Here is an 18,805-nt window from a genome sequence, read left to right on the forward strand (position 1 = left end):
AGTGCAAGAAAAACAGTTATGTCTGATATGCACATTTCAGAAACAGCTTATATAAAAAGGTGCAGAAATATTGTATTATCTGAACTAATGTACATTTTGCAATATGTTTCCACAGCATTCAAGACATTGCCATTCTATTCAATGTAATTGTCATCTTTCTGATGTTTTTCAACACATACGTGTTCCAGGCTGGCTTGGTGAGCCTACTTTTCCACAAGTTCAAGGGAACCATCATCGTTTCTGCTGTCTACCTGGCCCTCAGCATTGCTTTTCATGTCTGGGTCCTAGTAAGTAAACTGACTGTAATTTTTATTCGGTTTGTACTATGTATCTATAGCTTTCCTTATTTAAATAAGTGTACCATTTAAGATATAAATGTGTGATAACCAGCTCCTCTAAATTTACTGACTTTTGCTGCCTTTTGATTTCTTGTAATTACTGATGCCTGAAATGCATTTTAGAATTCCTAACCAGATGTCACACATAAAAGCTGTGTTACTATTTAAGCGGCAGCTTTATTTATCTTGTTTACTGGGTTTTAGAGCAGTTTCTGTAATAATTGAAACCATGCATAATTCTTCCTTTACCAAGCATCTACATCAAGGATCATGTTTGTAACTAACACATGTACATGCAATCACGGCAACAACATTCTGGTCATTATATTCAAGCTATTAGGCCTTCTTGACAATGGCAATACTTGTTTGTATTGTAACACATTTTATTTATGTATGGATTTATTCTTTCTTGGACTAACTGGACAAAATAAATGGATTAAAGGACAAAATCAGCCACTACTTGGGTGCTATTTATTTATTTGTTTATTTACATTTGTTGACTGGGAGTGTCTGACTGGATGTAGGCCCATTTTCAGCAGAGGCTCGGGGAGAAAAGCTCCTCAGTTAAAATAAACAGACAGTAGTTACATTGGATTACATAGCAATTAGCAATATAACATAGCAATTATTTGCAACATATTTACAGATGAAGAACATAGTACATCAGTAGACAATTAGAAACTTTATCTGTGAAGTACATAACCGACATTAACAAATGTTACAATAAGTTCCTGATGTATAATAAGTGCTAGGTTTATGAGCATCTGAGCTTGCTATAATCAAGGTAGTTAGTTAGCTAGGCAAAAGTAAATGTATTTAAAATAAAAATGTTTTAAGAAAATCACTGTGTGAGAGAGAGAGAGTGCAACTTGAGAAACATAATTGTCCATAGGTGACACCAACCATAGTAGGTCTGAATTCCCTCTAGCCATGATTTGGTAAGATGCTTGGTAATATAACTAAAACAAAACAGTGTAAGAAACTCCTCTGTGTGGAAGATTCTCAGTTCATATATCTCTAGTTAATCACTGTATATTTATCAGATCAGACAATAGTAGTAGAAGTAGCGAACATAAACTCATCTTAAGTAAAAATAATAATAATAATAATAAAAAATATGTAATTGTACAGAATTACTAAGTATTCAAAAGTAATCCAAGCAAGGCAGGCAGTCTGTTTCCAGTTAAAAACCCTTTATTAAGTACACAGACAAGCGATCCAAGTAAAACAAAAATAGAGTAATAGTTTCCTCACAAGCTTTATATATATATATATATATATATATATATATATATATATATATATATATATATGGATTCACTTCAGAAGCTCGAATTTACAAAATCTCGAACTTCAAATAACCGAAACCAAAACATCGAGTTTTGTAAACTCGAACTTCTGAAATGAAACCAAAAAAAAAAAAAGACAAACTTCGCTTTTGCAGGGGGGCTTCGCCCCCCTGCACCCCCCATGTGGGGGGCTGTGCCCCCCACACCCCCCCTACTTAAATATACCAACTCCAAGATCGCTACAGTGGGGAAATGGGAAATCTCCCATCTTGTACTGTATGAAGCAAAAGCGGAGATTTCTCATTTCCTGTCAACACCACACAAAAAAAAAAAACATTACGTACACACAGAGCATACAAGAATCCTTGCCTCTGTGTGTACGCAATGTATTAAGGTAAGTAAACTTATTTTTCAACACTACACATATTCGATTTACTGAAATCTCGATCATATGGTCTCAACCATACGAAATTCGAGATTTCAGTAATTCATTATGTATATATATATATATATATATATATATATATATATATATATATATATATATATATATACCTTTTATCAGGCAAGGGAGTGGTTTATTGTGCTATAAAGCAAAGTGTTATTGATACACATGTTAAATTCACATCCTTCCCCCATCAGTGTGACATTCGAGCTGGTCCTGCCCCACTTAGTAGCTGTCATAATAATATAACCCTTATGTACGTTAAATAAAATTTATAATGATGTGATGCCTCTTATTTAACCAGATTATGAAGAAGATTATTAAGTCTGTGATTTTATCCAAGACGATATACTTCTTCTTCTTCTTTTCAACCTTAGGCCATTTGGCAGTCAAAAAAATATATATAAATATATACACTTTGCATGTAAAAAATCAATTGTAAAAATCTTATTCTATTTTCATAACCTATTGTTAACAAAGATCACTTTTGTCCTTCTAGACTTCTTCAGGTCTGTGTACAAGAATCCTAAAAACAATCTATAAAAATATTATTGTATAATTAGTTAGTATTGTTATTACACATCATTTTGAATAAAGGGGAAAAAAGAGAACCAGAAAAAGAAAAAAAGAAAAAAAATGTATGATGATGGAAACAAAATATACACTTAAATTACAACTGATTTAAAATAGTATTTAAAACCAACTGGTAGACTAAAATAAAATAAAATTAGTCATGTAAACAATGTGGCAATTTTCTAAGTTGCAGTACACTTTTAATTGAACAGTAGTAGTTTAGACCAGGCTTCCTAAAAGAGTTCAGCTTTAATTGCCACATGAGTTCACATTTCTCCAGAATATTTGGGATGACTTCCTCAAGATCACCCATGTCTGTGTGATCCAGGATCTGGAACTTAAAACCTGTGTCTTTTATGAAGGGAAAGTTGTTTGGCTAGTGCATTATTGTTGTTCAGGTTTCTCAAAAATGGTTCCATCTCTGTGGTAATTTTAGCTAATCTATAGCCCTGGGACATCACTACATTATACTTGTTTTTTGTAGTATGTAGACTTTTACTGTGGAGTAATAAGTTAACCATCATTGGTGATTCTGTTATTGTTGGTGTCCTTTGAAATATGCATATCTAAGAAAGTGGTTGATGCATAGCTATGGGAAGAGGTAAACTTCAGGAAGGGGGTTGTTTGATTGAGGTAAGTGATAAAATCTCCAAGCTGCAAGATGTCACCTTCCCACACAATAAAGATGCCATCAATAAAATGTAAATAGCATGTGCTATGCTGCATGTAGTCTGTGTTGTTTGAGAAACCTGAACAACTTAGAGAATGATTTTCTAGTGAGAGGCTATGAAAGTCAGATGTTAAAAAACATCCTGGAACCCATTATAGAACTGAAAAGGACTGAAGCAACTTCACTCAACCTCCCCAGTAGGAGAATATTAAGAAATTCCACAGAGAATAACAAATGCAAAAATAGCTGCATCCTGACATACACTTTGGATTATCACAGTATCAAAAATGTTATTGAAGAAAACTGGGACACTGTCATAGGAAACCCTTTTCTGATTAACATAGGTTCATAGGTTCATAGGTTTATACTAGGCTATCTGCCCTAAGGCATTTATAAGCCTAGCCCAAATTATTGTGGCTTACGCCACCCCTTATATGAAAAAATTACTGTGCCCATTAGTTTGTTGTGCCTCTGTCCAGCAGTGACACAGAGATGATTCCTGGGGTAAACCTACGATCTTCCATCCACAGGTCTAGATTTCTCTTGAACAGAGTCAGCGAGGTGCTCTGCCTCACATGGACCGGGATTTTATTCCACAGCATAGGGAGTCTCTGAGTGATAAATCTATCCCTCCAGCACGTCCTATTTATATCCGTGCTAAGGTTTAAGTCGCTTGCTCTAGTGGTTTTGGTGGATTTGGATTTTTTGAGGTGGAGCATGTCCATTAATTCCGGGTTGGACATGGCCTTGTATGTCAGGCACATGTCACCTCTGAGCAGACGGTATGCGACTGAATAGAGCTGGAGTTTCTTCAATCTGGCAGCATATGACAGATTTTGGAGTCCTTTATCCTTTTGGTGAGGAACTTTTGGGGTCTCTCCAATTGCTGCAGATGTCGGGTGAGATACATCCCGAATGGGGCATTGTACTCGATCATTGGTCTGATAAGTGAAGAGTACAGGAGAACAATGACCTCACTAGATCTGGATGTGAATCCCTGCATGATCAGGTGGGCAATGTAGAAGGTCTTTCTAACCACTTTAGCAACGTGAGTGTCAAAAGAAAGGCCACTGTCAACCTGGGTCCCCAGGTCCCTGATAACCTCTTCTGTGCTTAGTGGATTGCCACCTATATGGTAGCTTGGGGTTACCTTGTTTTTCCCGAAGGGTATGACTATACATTTTTGGCGTTTAACTTCAGGCCATGGCTCTGGCACCAGCTATCTGTTTCCGTGAGTCCTTTCTGAAGGATATCCGTGTCCGATGCACTTTCCACTATGGCCCAGTTTGCAGTCGTCTGCAAACTTTGTCAGCCAAAGTCCTCCCATGTTGACCTGTACTTCTGAGAAGTAGATGCCAAACAATAGGGGCCAAGGACCGAGCCCTGTGGGACACCACTTGTGACTGGCTTGGAGTCTGACACAGCGCCAGCAACTCTAACCCTGTGGGTTCTGTCCTTAAGCCAGTTTGCAACCCATCTTGTGACATATGGGTTTACATTTAAGCTGGTAAGTTTTCTACAATACCCGAGTGGGGTATTGTGTGCCTTTGCAAGGTCAAGGTAGGCTGTATGGACTGCCTTTCCTCATCAATGGCCTTGGTGACTGTTTCAAGAAGTCAACCAAGTTCAAAAGGCATGATCTTCCCTTGACAAAGCCAAACTGGGTCGGGTCCAATGTCTGCAAGTCCCCTATATCTTTGTTTATGAGCTCCATTATGATCCTCTCCATAGCTTTGCAGACTAGACTTGTTAAGCTTATGGGGCGGTAATTACCAGGGTCCGTGAGGCACCGCCTTTGTGGAGTGGGACCACAGTTGCCGTCGCCACTCCTTGGGCACGTATCCTGTGGTAAGGCTAAGATTAAACAGCTGCCTTATGTGCGGGTTTAATTCCTCATTTAGCTCGTAGCACACAGCCGGGGACACCATCCGGTCCCATTGATGCTGTGTTTTTAGCTTTAGAGAGAGCAGCTTTCACCTGCGATTTGAGATGTCTGGGAGGCTACACTCGGCTGGGATAGTTATCTCTCCTTTAGGGGAGAGGGTGAAGTTTGCACTGAACCTGTCTGCCAGTATGTTGGCAATGTCTGTGGGTTCAGTGATTTTTGTATCATTTTGGACTAATTCTGAGCATATCTGGGAGTTTCCACCCAGGTTCCTAACATAGCTGAAAAAGGCCTTATGATTGTCCTTTGAATCCATGGCAATTTTTCTCTCAAAATTGGCCTTAGTTGATTTTATGAGTGCTCATATTTTTTACTAATAATGATCAGGGGTGACTTCTTTTATGGATTTTGTTCTATCATGTAATAGCTTTCTCCTCTTATTGTAAAGTTTGTTAATGGCTGGGGTCCACCAGACTGGACGTTTGCCCTTTGTGGAAAGAGTCTTGGTTTTATTTGGGATTGCCTGATCCATGCAGTCCTGGAGGTGTTCATAGAAGGCATTTGTAAGGGCTTCCGCAGCTTGGGTTGTGGTTTCCTCTGGCTCAGGGGCCTTGAAGGATACCACACCAGTCTTGAGTAGTGTGAAGTTTGCTTTAGAGAAGTTCTTCACTATTGTCTTTTGGCGGGATGTGGATTTCCAGTGAGATTAGTTTATGATCAGATCTCACCAATGAGGGATATACTTCCGGTGTGGAGCATTTTGTCCCCATGTTTGTGACAATGAGATCTAGTATATTTTCTCCTCTCGTGGGAACAGTGACTAGCTGTTCCATGGCATTTGAATTTATGAACTCCAGGAACCGTTGGGCTAGAAAGTTAGGGCTTGAGTAATGTTCCCAGTCTATATTCGGGTAGTTGAAGTCACCCAATATGATGGTGTTTGGAGATACATTTATACCCTCCAGTGTCTTCAGGAAGGCTGTGTGGGGTTCCTGAGTTTGAGAGGGTGGCCTGTAGCATGCTACAATTTGTAGAGCAGTTTTGCCTATGGTTAGTTGCACCTGGATGGTTTCCGAGCTTGCGTTGCCACCAACCTGGAGGTGTGAGTATCCTTTATGAATATGGATACACCCCTCCTTTTGTGGTGTGGTCCGGGTTTTGGGGCGGAGCATGATATGAGGTAAAACCTAATAGTGCCGGGGTGCTCTCAGGAGCCTTGAACCAGGTTTCAGTTACAGCACAGACATCGCTGTTCTCCATACTGAGAAGGGCCTCGAGTGCGTGCATTTTGAGATTTAGACTTCTGGCATTGAGCAGCATTACCCTCAGTTTCTTCCCATTTTTGTTTTCTAGGGTGGTAGGTTTAGAATTTGAGCCTTGCCTAAAAGGCACTATGGGGTGGCAAGAGCCTTAGCCAATATCCGGAATCCCAGGGTGACAGGTGCAAGCCGTCCCTTGCGAGCAGCGTGGCTTGTCAAGCATGTCATCCCAGGCAGACAGACACTGGATCCCCTTTGAATGACACCAGACATTAAGCCAATTGTTAAAGCTGATCATCTTCTCTATATTGTGGCATCATTCTTGGTGAAGGAAGGATACTGCTCAGGGTTAGGGTCATACCTGCCTGGGCTACATAATCAGAGAGCTCCTCTATGTCTCTTTTCATGTAGTCCAGGGAGGTACGTCTCAGGTCGTTCACACCAGCATGGACAATGACTGTGTCATATTTGTACTTGCCATGGAGTGACCCGAGTGCTTGTGTTATGTGGCGGATTCTAGCGCCCAATAGGCAGCTTACTGTGACCCTCTCCTTGTTCAGCCTGGTGAGTGGGACGTCAGTGTGTCTGACTATGGAATCACCTATGACAAGTATGTTTGGTGTTGTATTTGGCTTTAAGGGCTGTGACTGCTTTGCACACTGCTTTTGTGGTTTATGTGTTGCTTGTGGGGTGTCTTGAGGTAGCAGTTGTTTGGGTGTCTGCTTTGGAGGCCTCTGCTGTTTAGGTAAATTTTTACTCAGAGCCTCCGAGTATGTCTTTGTGTGTTTATGTGTTTGATTCAGTGGAGTGGTAGCATTATGTAAGGCTGGTTTTGTGGTGTGTGTAGTTGCCTTCTCCTCCTGTCTGGTCTTGCCAGTCCTGAGTTGAGAGAGCTCAGCCTCCAGTTTGGCTAAATAGCTGCATCTCTCGCAGATCTTTGTGTTATGTGGGAGGAGGAGAGGGTTGTCTGTGTACATGAGGCAGTTATAACATTGCCTCAAGATTCCCAGATTCACCAGCTGGACCGGAGAGGAGATTGACAACTGACCTTTGGACATGCTAGAATAATATTGGGAAATCCTTAATTGAAAACAAGGGCCAGTGGGGAGTGAGGGTGTAGTGCTTTTAATTTTTAGTGCTGACTTATATAATTGCTTTAGTGAGCAAGTGCCAGGTAACTTGAGTGCAATGTGTTACAAGTAACTAAATGCAAAAGCGACAAACAGTAACTTTCTTTCAAGTGAAACAAGGAAATAAGTACAGTAAGCAATGCAGATATCACTAGTGATCCACAGAAGCTGAGAAGTTGCGTATTAGGTGGAATTAGCTTCCAGGGAAATAACAAGCAAACAAACAACAAGCATATAAACAAAGCTAGATTCAGTAGGCCTGGATCTAGTCTATGCTAGAGCAAACAAGGTGAACCAATTTCAGTAAGATACAGTTCAAATATTCAGGCACTATAAACCTTTAACCAGAAAATTCCCAGCTCAGAAGGGCAGAGTCCAGCCTCTTCTCCCACAAGAGTGCAGACCACGAACCTTCTTAATGTAAAATAACTGGCCTGAAGCCCAAGTGCCTAAACCAGAACTAATACACTTGGACACTGGGCTCTCAATCAGCAGTTCCCAACTTAGAAGGATGAAAGCTACCTGTCCTGCCACCACAGTGCTTGCCACAAACCTTCCTAATGTAAAACAACTGTTCTGAAGCCCAAGTGCTTAATCCAAAAGACTTGAATGATAGCTACACTTTAATCAAGTTACAACCAAGCAGTAATAAATACCATTGAATACTTTAGAGAATGTCTGGATTAGTGCTCAAGTTACACAAACAAAGCTAGATCCAGCAGGCCCGAATCCAGTCTATGCCACAGCAAACAAGGCGCACCAACTTCAGTAAGGAACAGTTCAGATATGCATGCACTATAAGCCTTTAACCAGAAATTCCCAGCTCAGAAGGGCAGAGTCCAGCCTCTCCTCCCACAAGAGTGCAGACCACGAACCCTCTTAATGTAAAATAACTGGCTTGAAAGCCCAAGTGCTTAAACCAGAATTAATACACTTTTAGAATAACAGACACTGAGCCCTCAATCAGCAGTTCTCAACCTAGAAGGATGTAAGCTACCTGTTCTGCCACAACAGTGCAGACCACAAACCCTCTCAGTGCAAAACAACTAACTGGTCCGAAGCCCAAGTGTTTAAACCAAAAGGCTTAGAATGAGTTACACCAAGCAGTAATAAATACAATTGAGTATTTTAAGATGATGCAAAAGTAAAAAGAAGTAGGTAAAACGCAAATACAGTAAAAGCAGATGAAATTTTTTTTTTTTTCTGAACAAGTGCTGAGATCAAAGAAACAGATTTGAGTGCTGAAACTAGAAAACTGGCTAGTTATAAGAAATAAACAAGCTAGAAGGCTTCCCTCAAACACAGAAGGGCTTGGGGGCTCAGAAGCCCACAAATAGTCTGTACCACTTAACAAGAAAGGCAGGAAATAAGCTTAATTTTTTTTTTTTTTTTTCTATTTCCCAGATGCTCTCTTTGTACACAGTAGGAGTGCCTGAAATCAGAATATGATCTCACTGCACTCAGTTGAGTGAGCAAATGAGATGGGCCCAGAGGCAGGCTGAGGGGCGGGCAGTTTCAATGCAACTAAGAAGAGCAGAATAACTTCAGATAAAAATTCCTTCAACACTCCTTCATACACAGTTTAAATCAATTTAAATACTGTATTTTAAAAAAAGTGCAGAAAAAGGTACTTAAATTCTCTTATCGTCCAGTTGAATATAACCAAGTTTTTAGCTGGCCAAGCTGAAGTTTTAAAGCAGGAATTATTTCACATGCACCAGTTTAAATATGCAAGGACAGGAAGTCAAAGAATGTGGCTACCCCCACACCTGTAATTACTAGCAAATAACAAAATTCAGCCAACACTAGCTTTAGTTCAAGTTACTGAAGAGCAGAATAACTTCAGATAAAAATTCCTTCAACACTCCTTCATACACAGTTTAAATCAATTTAAATACTGTATTTTTAAAAAAAAGTGCAGAAAAAGGTACTTAAATTCTCTTATCGTCCAGTTGAATATAACCAAGTTTTAGCTGGCCAAGCTGAAGTTTTAAAGCAGGAATTATTTCACATGCACCAGTTTAAATATGCAAGGACAGGAAGTCAAAGAATGTGGCTACCCCCACACCTGTAATTACTAGCAAATAACAAAATTCAGCCAACACTAGCTTTAGTTCAAGTTACTGAAGAGCAGAATAACTTCAGATAAAAATTCCTTCAACACTCCTTCATACACAGTTTAAATCAATTTAAATACTGTATTTTTAAAAAAAAGTGCAGAAAAAGGTACTTAAATTCTCTTATACGTCCAGTTGAATATAACCAAGTTTTTAGCTGGCCAAGCTGAAGTTTTAAAGCAGGAATTATTTCACATGCACCAGTTTAAATATGCAAGGACAGGAAGTCAAAGAATGTGGCTACCCCCACACCTGTAATTACTAGCAAATAACAAAATTCAGCCAACACTAGCTTTAGTTCAAGTTACTGAAGAGCAGAATAACTTCAGATAAAAATTCCTTCAACACTCCTTCATACACAGTTTAAATCAATTTAAATACTGTATTTTTAAAAAAGTGCAGAAAAGGTACTTAAATTCTCTTATACGTCCAGTTGAATATAACCAAGTTTTAGCTGGCCAAGCTGAAGTTTTAAAGCAGGAATTATTTCACATGCACCAGTTTAAATATGCAAGGACAGGAAGTCAAAGAATGTGGCTACCCCCACACCTGTAATTACTAGCAAATAACAAAATTCAGCCAACACTAGCTTTAGTTCAAGTTACTGAAGAGCAGAATAACTTCAGATAACAATTCCTTCAACACTCCTTCATACACAGTTTAAATCAATTTAAATACTGTATTTTTTTAAAAAAAGTGCAGAAAAAGGTACTTAAATTCTCTTATCGTCCAGTTGAATATAACCAAGTTTTAGCTGGCCAAGCTGAAGTTTTAAAGCAGGAATTATTTCACATGCACCAGTTTAAATATGCAAGGACAGGAAGTCAAAGAATGTGGCTACCCCACACCTGTAATTACTAGCAAATAACAAAATTCAGCCAACACTAGCTTTAGTTCAAGTTACTGAAGAGCAGAATAACTTCAGATAAAAATTCCTTCAACACTCCTTCATACACAGTTTAAATCAATTTAAATACTGTATTTTTAAAAAAAGTGCAGAAAAAGGTACTTAAATTCTCTTATACGTCCAGTTGAATATAACCAAGTTTTTAGCTGGCCAAGCTGAAGTTTTAAAGCAGGAATTATTTCACATGCACCAGTTTAAATATGCAAGGACAGGAAGTCAAAGAATGTGGCTACCCCCACACCTGTAATTACTAGCAAATAACAAAATTCAGCCAACACTAGCTTTAGTTCAAGTTACTGAAGAGCAGAATAACTTCAGATAAAAATTCCTTCAACACTCCTTCATACACAGTTTAAATCAATTTAAATACTGTATTTTTTAAAAAAAAAGTGCAGAAAAAGGTACTTAAATTCTCTTATACGTCCAGTTGAATATAACCAAGTTTTTAGGTGAAGCCCATCCTTTGTTTATAGGAAGGCCAAGAACATTAGAAGTTTTGTTGAATTTAAACCTAGACCATATGAGTAGGTTTACCATTCGTCCGGTTTTCCCCGGACATGTCCTCTTTTTGTGCTCCTGTCCAGGCGGTTTTTCAAAACTTTCGCGATTTGTCCGGGTTTTACAATCCCGACTCAGAATTCAAATCCATGCATGCGCGGAAGGTAGAAGAGCTTGCTTGCGAGATTCGCGAGAGTGGTGAGACTGTGTTTGCGTGGGGAGAAGCAGGACTAGTATGTGTCAAGGAGGGACCGACTGAGAGGGAGGAACCACCACAGCCTCAGGTAATCAGCGACTGGAGTTGGGACTTGGAGAGTGAGACTCTCACTGTGAGAGAAGGTCCGGTCGAGAGATGGCACAAATAAAGGTATGTGTGAACTAAGGTTCAGCAGACATTACCTTTTCTGCTCTCTGCAAAAATTTGAACTATTTCATGCAACCTCTCGCTGACTGTTTTGCATGATGTCATTGCAAAAGGAATTCATGGCAGCTACACAGAGGGGGGAGGGTGATTATTGCTTGCTGGAAGACTCAGTAAAGTAGTTAAGAAATAAAGCTAATTTAAGCTCAGTGGCTGGACAGAAGAGGGGTGTGGATGTTAGTATTTAAAGCTTCTGAACAGGATGAGGTTTTTCCAAACTTCTTGTGAGGTGATAAGTGAATGACTTCTAAAAGCAGCATCTTGGCTTTCAGGTTCATCATATTTTTGTGTCCTGTGTGAGGAACAGGAGAATTGTACATAACAGAAAAGTGTGTTCAACTGCTTGTTGCAGTGGTTGCTTCATAAGAAGAGGATGGCCCCTTTGACTGTTAAGATGGACAAACTGTAAGCATTTTGCATGTTTGTATTATTTGATAGCAGTGTCTATCAGCTTGTTCCCATGGATAATAAGATGGGCAACTAGCTTTTAACATTTTGAAAGTCTATGGCATAAAAAGGAGGGGGTTATAGCAACAGCTGGGGTGCAGAATAGAAAGCTAATTATGCCGATCGGTTTGAAGAATCCAGAACACTTTAACTGCACATCTCCTGTGCTGCCATGCTCTGTGCCAGGCAGGTTTAGTTTGCCACTTTATTCTGATATTGACATTTGTGTGTGTGTGTGTATGTGTGTGTGTGTGTGTGTGTGTGTGTCTGTGTATCTCTGTGTTAGTGTATGTGTAATTTATTGCATTTTAGCTGTATATTTATTTTTGTTGACTGGAATAGTATGCAAGAATGAAAAAGGAATGCATAATGTTTATTTTCCAAAAGAAGTAGACAGTGATCACTTTAGGTGTACTTGTGTGAATTTTATTACTTAACAAAAGTACATTAGGCATGTATGGAAGAGGTCTACCACCGTTTCTTTTAAATTTTTTATATGTCCACTCTCCCTGATGCAGAAAGTCTCTTTTGTGTTAGCATGAGAAATCATTTAATGCTAGTGCAAGCCAGGGCAATATTGCAAAAGTCACGGAACACTTAAATCTGTGCTATGTCAGTGAAAGTGAGACATCTGTTTTGGATTTTCTAATTGTGTAGACTTTGTATGTAGTCAAGAAATGAAAATTTTCTCTGTCTTTATTTGAAGCATTTTTGCAGTGGTTCAGGACAGATGCGCAATGCCTTAATATGTAACAACGGATGTGACAACTGATTCAAGTGGAACTGCAATGTTCTGCATTAAAGACTAAAGACCTTTTTTTTGATCTTCACCTAGTGTGAAAGACCTTTTGTCCCGACAAAGAATCTATCGTCCTCTTTTTCATATAACCAAATATGGTAACCCTACATATGAGGGAAACACTAAAAGATGTGAAACTAATTGTACATTTTGTATATTTATACAACAAGGTGATAATGATTTTCTTTGAATAAGGGCAATAAAAACTAAGACCAGTGCAGGGAGTGACTGTAACACTACAAAAGTAATTTACAGGGCACAGTGCAATGAATGTGATGCATTCTATGTGGGCAAGACTGTAAATAAACTCAAGCGTAGGATTTCATGTCATCTGTCAGAAATCCGCTCTGGATGTAAAAATAATGCACTAGCCAAACACCTTTCTCTTCATAAAAGACACACAGGTTTTAAGTTCCAGATCCTGGATCGCATAGATATATAACCAAATATGGTAACCCTACATATGAGGGAAACACTAAAAGATGTGAAACTAATTGTACATTTTGTATATTTATACAACAAGGTGATAATGATTTTCTTTGAATAAGGGCAATAAAAACTAAGACCAGTGCAGGGAGTGACTGTAACACTACAAAAGTAATTTACAGGGCACAGTGCAATGAATGTGATGCATTCTATGTGGGCAAGACTGTAAATAAACTCAAGCGTAGGATTTCATGTCATCTGTCAGAAATCCGCTCTGGATGTAAAAATAATGCACTAGCCAAACACCTTTCTCTTCATAAAAGACACACAGGTTTTAAGTTCCCCTGGATCGCATAGACATGCGTGATCTTGAAGGAGACATCTCGAATAGTCTGGAGAAATGTGAGCTCATGTGGCAATTAAAGCTGAACTCTTTTAGGAAGCCTGGACTAAACTACTACTGTTCAATTAAAAGTGTACTGGAACTTAGAAAATTGCCACATTGTTTACATGACTAATTTTATTTTATTCTACCAGTTGATTTTAAATACCATTTTAAATCAGTTGTAATTTAAGTGTACCACTGTCTTTCTAGTTGCCCGCCTCTTATGTTAATCTGACCATATATCTCATTTCTCTCTACTTTCACTGGCTTATGTGAGTAATCACAAAACCATCACTTTTGAAATCCCACCCCTTCAATTATTTAAATTTATTGGCCATCCTACAGTATTTCATAGTACCAAAATACAAAAGTAACCACCCCTTTCAGTCCATCTTGCTGTTTTAAAAATAGTAACTCTCCACTAAACCTTAACTTTTAAACAGGTAAAACTCAAGTTACCTACTTTCATATCTAACTTCTCTAGTGCACACTGCAGAGTGCATTCTTTTCAATCTTACCTTTAAGCATCCCTGTTACTAGCACTTTCTCTAATACCTAAAAGATCATCTCTACTTGACTCCAAGTAGACTTTTCTCTATCTGTTAAACCTAGCACTTGCTCCTACAGTACTTATTACCTTGATACGGCACTCTTATAGATAGCACCCCAAAAGGCAAACCCCCATTTCTCGGTCACTCCGTCCCCGGAATCTCTTTTAAAGTTTTTTGTCTAGTCCTTCTAGCATGTCGAGATCAGTTGCTAGTGTCCTCTCCTGCTCAGCTGGTGAACCTGGGAATATTGAGGCAATGTTACAATTGCCTCATGTACACTGAACAACCCTCTCCTCCTCCCACAAAACACAAATACATGCGAGAGATGCAACTATACGGCCAAACTGGAGGCTGAGCTCTCTCAACATAGGACTGGCAAGACCAGTCAGGAGGAGAAGGTTACCACACACACTATAGACCCAGTCTCACATAGTACCATCACAACCTCAAATCATACACATAAACACACAAAGACATACTCGGCGGCTCTGATCAAAAATCTACCAAAACAGCAGAGGCCACCAAAGCAGACACCCAAACAACCACCACCTCAGAACACAACACCTGCAACACATAGACCTCACAGTCAGAGTGTCAAACAGTCACAGCCCTTAAGGCCAAACACAATGCCAGACACACTAGTCATTGGTGACTCCATAGTCAGACACACTGGCGTCCGCTCACCAGACTGAGTAAGGAGAAGGTCACAGTAAGCTGCCTGTCGGGCGCTAGAATCCGCCACATAACGCAAGCACTCAGGTCTCTCAACAGCAGGTACAAATATGACTCAGTCATTGTCCACGCTGGTGTAAACGACCTGAGGCGTACCTCCTTGGACTACATGAAAAGAGACATTGAGGAGCTCTCTGATTATGTAGCCCAGGCAGGTATGACCCTGACTTTGAGCAGTATCCTACCTTCACCAAGAATGATGCCACAATACAGAGATAAGATGATCAGCTTTAACAATTGGCTTAAACTCTGGTGTCATTCAAAGGGGATCAATGTCTGTCTGCCTGGGATGACATGCTGGACAAGCCACGCTGCTTAAGGGCGGCTTGCACCTGTCACCCTGGGATTCGGATATTGGCAAAGGCTCTTGCCATCCCCATAGTGCCTTTTAGGCAAGGCTCAAATTCTAAACCTACCACCCTAGAACACAAAAAGGAAAAAACTAAGGGTAATGCTGCTCAATGCCAGAAGTCTAAATCTCAAAATGCACTCGAGGCCCTTCTCAGTATGGAGAACATCGATGTCTGTGCAGTGACAGAAACCTGGTTCAAGGCTCCTGAGAGCACCCCAGCACTATCAGGTTTTACCTCTTATCATGCGTTCCGGCCCCAAAATCCGGACAATACCAAGAAAGGAGGGTATCCATATTCATCAAAGACACCCACACCTCAAGACTGGTGGCAACGCGATGCATCGGAGACCATCCAGGTGCAATTAACCATAGGCAAGACTGCTCTGCAAATTGTAGCATGTTACAGGCCACCCTCACAAACTCAGGAACCTCACATGGCCTTCCTGAAAACACTAGAGGGATAAATGTATCACCAAACACCATCATACTAGGTGACTTCAATTACCCTAATATAGACTGGGAACACTACTCAAGCCCAAACACCCTAGCCCAAAAGTTCCTGGAATTCATAAACTCAAATGCCATGGAACAACTAGTCACCATCCCCACAAGAGGAGAAAACATACTTGATCTCATCATCACGAACATGGGAGCACAATGTTCAACACCGAAGTATACCCCTCACTGGTGAGATCAGATCACAAACTAATCTCGCTGGAGGTCCTCATCCCACCCCACCTGAAATAAAAGACCACAGTAAAGAACTTCTCAAAGCCGACTTCACACTTCTAAAGACTAGTGTGGTCTCCTTTAAGACGACCGAGCCGACGGAAAACAGTACTCAAGCCGCTGAATCACTTACAAATGCCTTGTACCAGCACCTGCAGGACTGCATGGATAAGGCAATCCCAAGCAAAACAAAGACTCTTTGTACCAAAGGCAAGCGTCCACTCTGGTGGACCCCAGCCATAAACAAACTCTACAACAAAAGGAGGAAGCTACTACAAGATAGAGCAAAATCCTTAAAAGGTAAGACACCCTTGATCACTATAAGTAAAAAACTAAGAGCTCTCATAAAATCATCCAAAGCAAATTTTGAGAGAAAAATAGCTAAAGACTCAAAAGACAATCATAAGGCCTTCTTTAGCTATGTTAGAAACCTGGGAGGAAACTCCCAGATATGCTCAGAACTAGTTCAAAATGATGTGAAGATTACTGATCCTACAGACATTGCCAACATACTGGCTGACAGGTTCAGTGCAAACTTCTCCCCTCCCCAAAAGGAGAGATATCTATACCAAGCGATTGCAGCCCCCAAACATCTCCAAGCCAAGTGAGAACTGCTCTCTCCAAAGCAAAAACACAGCATCCATGGGACCTGATGGTGTCCCCGGCTGTGTGCTCCACGAACTCAACGAGGAATTAAACCCACAGCTAGGACAGCTGTTTAATCATAGTCTTACCTCTGGATACGTGCCAGGAGTGGCGCACTGCAACTGTGGTCCCACTTCACAAAGGCGGTGCCTCCACCGACCCTGGAAATTACCGGCCCATTAGCTTGACAAGCCTTATCTGCAAAGCCATGGAGAGGATCATAATGGACCTCATAAATAAAGACATAGGGAATTTACAGACTTTGGATCCATCCCAGTTTGGCTTTGTCAAAGGCAGATCATGCCTTCTAAACTTGGTTGACTTTTGAAACAGTCACCAAAGCCATTGATGAGGAAAGGCAGTCCATACAGCCTACCTCGATCTGGCGAAGGCCTTTGATACAATACCCCACTCGGGTATCATTGAAAAACTCATCAGCTTAAATGTTAACCCATACATCACAAGATGGGTTGCAAACTGGCTGAGTGACAGAACCCACAGGGTCAGAGTTGCTGGCGCCATGTCAGACTCAAAGCCTGTCACAAGTGGTGTACCACAGGGCTCAGTCCTGGGCCCACTCTTGTTTGGCATCTACTTTTCCAGTACAAGCAAACACAAGAGGGTTATGGCTGACAAAGTTTGCAGATGACTGCAAACTGGCCATAGTAGAAAACACATCTGACACAGATATCCTTCAGAAGGGTCTCACAGAAATGGATAACTGGTGCCAGAGCCATGGCCTAAAGTTAAATGCCAAAAATGCATAGTCATACCCTTCAGGAAAAACAAGGTTACCCCTAGCTACCAAATAGGTGGCAATCCACTGAGTACAGAAGAAGTTATCAGGGACCTGGGGACCCAGGTTGATAGTAGTCTGTCATTCGACACCCATGTAGCTAAAGTAGTTAGGAAGACCTTCTACATTGCCCACCTTATCATGAAGGGATTCTCATCTAGATCAAGGGAGGTCATAGTCTCCTATACTCATCACTCATCAGACCAATGATTGAGTACAATGCCCCATTCGGAATGTATCTGACCCGACACTTGCAGCAGCTGGAGAGGCCACAAAAGTTCCTCACCAAAAGGATAAAGGGTCTCAAACATCTGTCCTATGCTGCCCGACTGAAAGAACTCCAGCTCTATTCAGTCGCCACCGCTAAACACATGCTCAGAGGTGACCTTTGCCTAACATACAAGGCCATGTCAAACCCAGATTTGATGAATATGCTTCACCTCAAAAATCTAGATCCGTCAGAGCCACAAGGCGGGAGACTTAAACCTCAACACGGCAATTAATAGGACGTGCTGGAGGGATAGATTCATCACCCAAAGACTCCCTATGCTGTGGAATAAAATCCCGGTATATGTGAGGCAGAGCACCTCGCTGGCCTTGTTCAAGAGAAATCTTGACCAATGGATGGGAGATCGCAGATATACCCCAGGGATTACCTCAGTGTCACTGCTCAACAGAGGCACAGCAAAATAATGGGTATAGTTCCCCATACTAAAGGGGTGGCGTAAGCCACAAAACTATGGGCTAGGCTTGTAAATGCCCTCGGGCAGATAGCCTAGTATGAACCTATGAACCTATGAACCTATAACAATACTAACGAATTATACAATCATATTTTTATAGATAGTTTTTAGGGTTCCTGTACACAGACCTGAAGAAGTCTAGAAGGACGAAAGTGATCTTTGTTAACAATAGGTTATGAAAATTGAATATGATTTTTACAATTGATTTTTTACATGCAAAGTGTATATGTATATATTTATATATATTTTTTAATTGCCAAATGGACTAATGTTGATATATTTCCAGCCATGTAGTATATTGTCTTGGATAAAATCACGTTAAATAACAGTTACCACACCATTATAAATTTTATTTAAAGTACATAAGGATTATATTATTATGACAGTTGCTAAGTAGGACAGGACCAGCTTGAATGTCACACTGATGGGGAAGGGGATGTGAAATTAACATGTGTACCAATAACACTTTGTTTTACAGCACAATAAACCAGTCCCTTTCCTGATAAATATATATATATATATATATATTTAGAAAGCTTGTGAGGAAACTATTACTCTATTTTTGTTTTACTTGGATCACTTGTCTGTGTACGTAATAAAGGATTTTTGACTGGAAACAGAATGCCTGGCTTGCTTGGATTACTTTTGAATACTTTGTAATTCTTTAC

The 18,805-nt window shown here is 40.2% G+C and overlaps 1 protein-coding gene across 3 annotated transcripts in view; it reads left to right on the plus strand.

The window, feature by feature from the left end:
- TMEM138 (transmembrane protein 138) overlaps nucleotides 1-18,805 on the plus strand; it is a 797,942-nt gene that overhangs the window by 300,817 nt on the left and 478,320 nt on the right. For all 3 annotated transcript variants that reach the window (XM_044059747.1, XM_044059750.1, XM_044059748.1), the window contains one exon: nucleotides 116-287. In XM_044059747.1, coding sequence (XP_043915682.1) covers nucleotides 116-287 — 172 coding nt within the window. The remainder of the gene's footprint in view (nucleotides 1-115; nucleotides 288-18,805) is intronic.

The sequence above is a fragment of the Protopterus annectens genome, chromosome 17.part0 (genome assembly GCF_019279795.1).
Source record: "Protopterus annectens isolate FY-2018-M chromosome 17.part0, PAN1.0, whole genome shotgun sequence".
Classification (NCBI taxonomy): Eukaryota; Metazoa; Chordata; order Ceratodontiformes; family Protopteridae; genus Protopterus; species Protopterus annectens.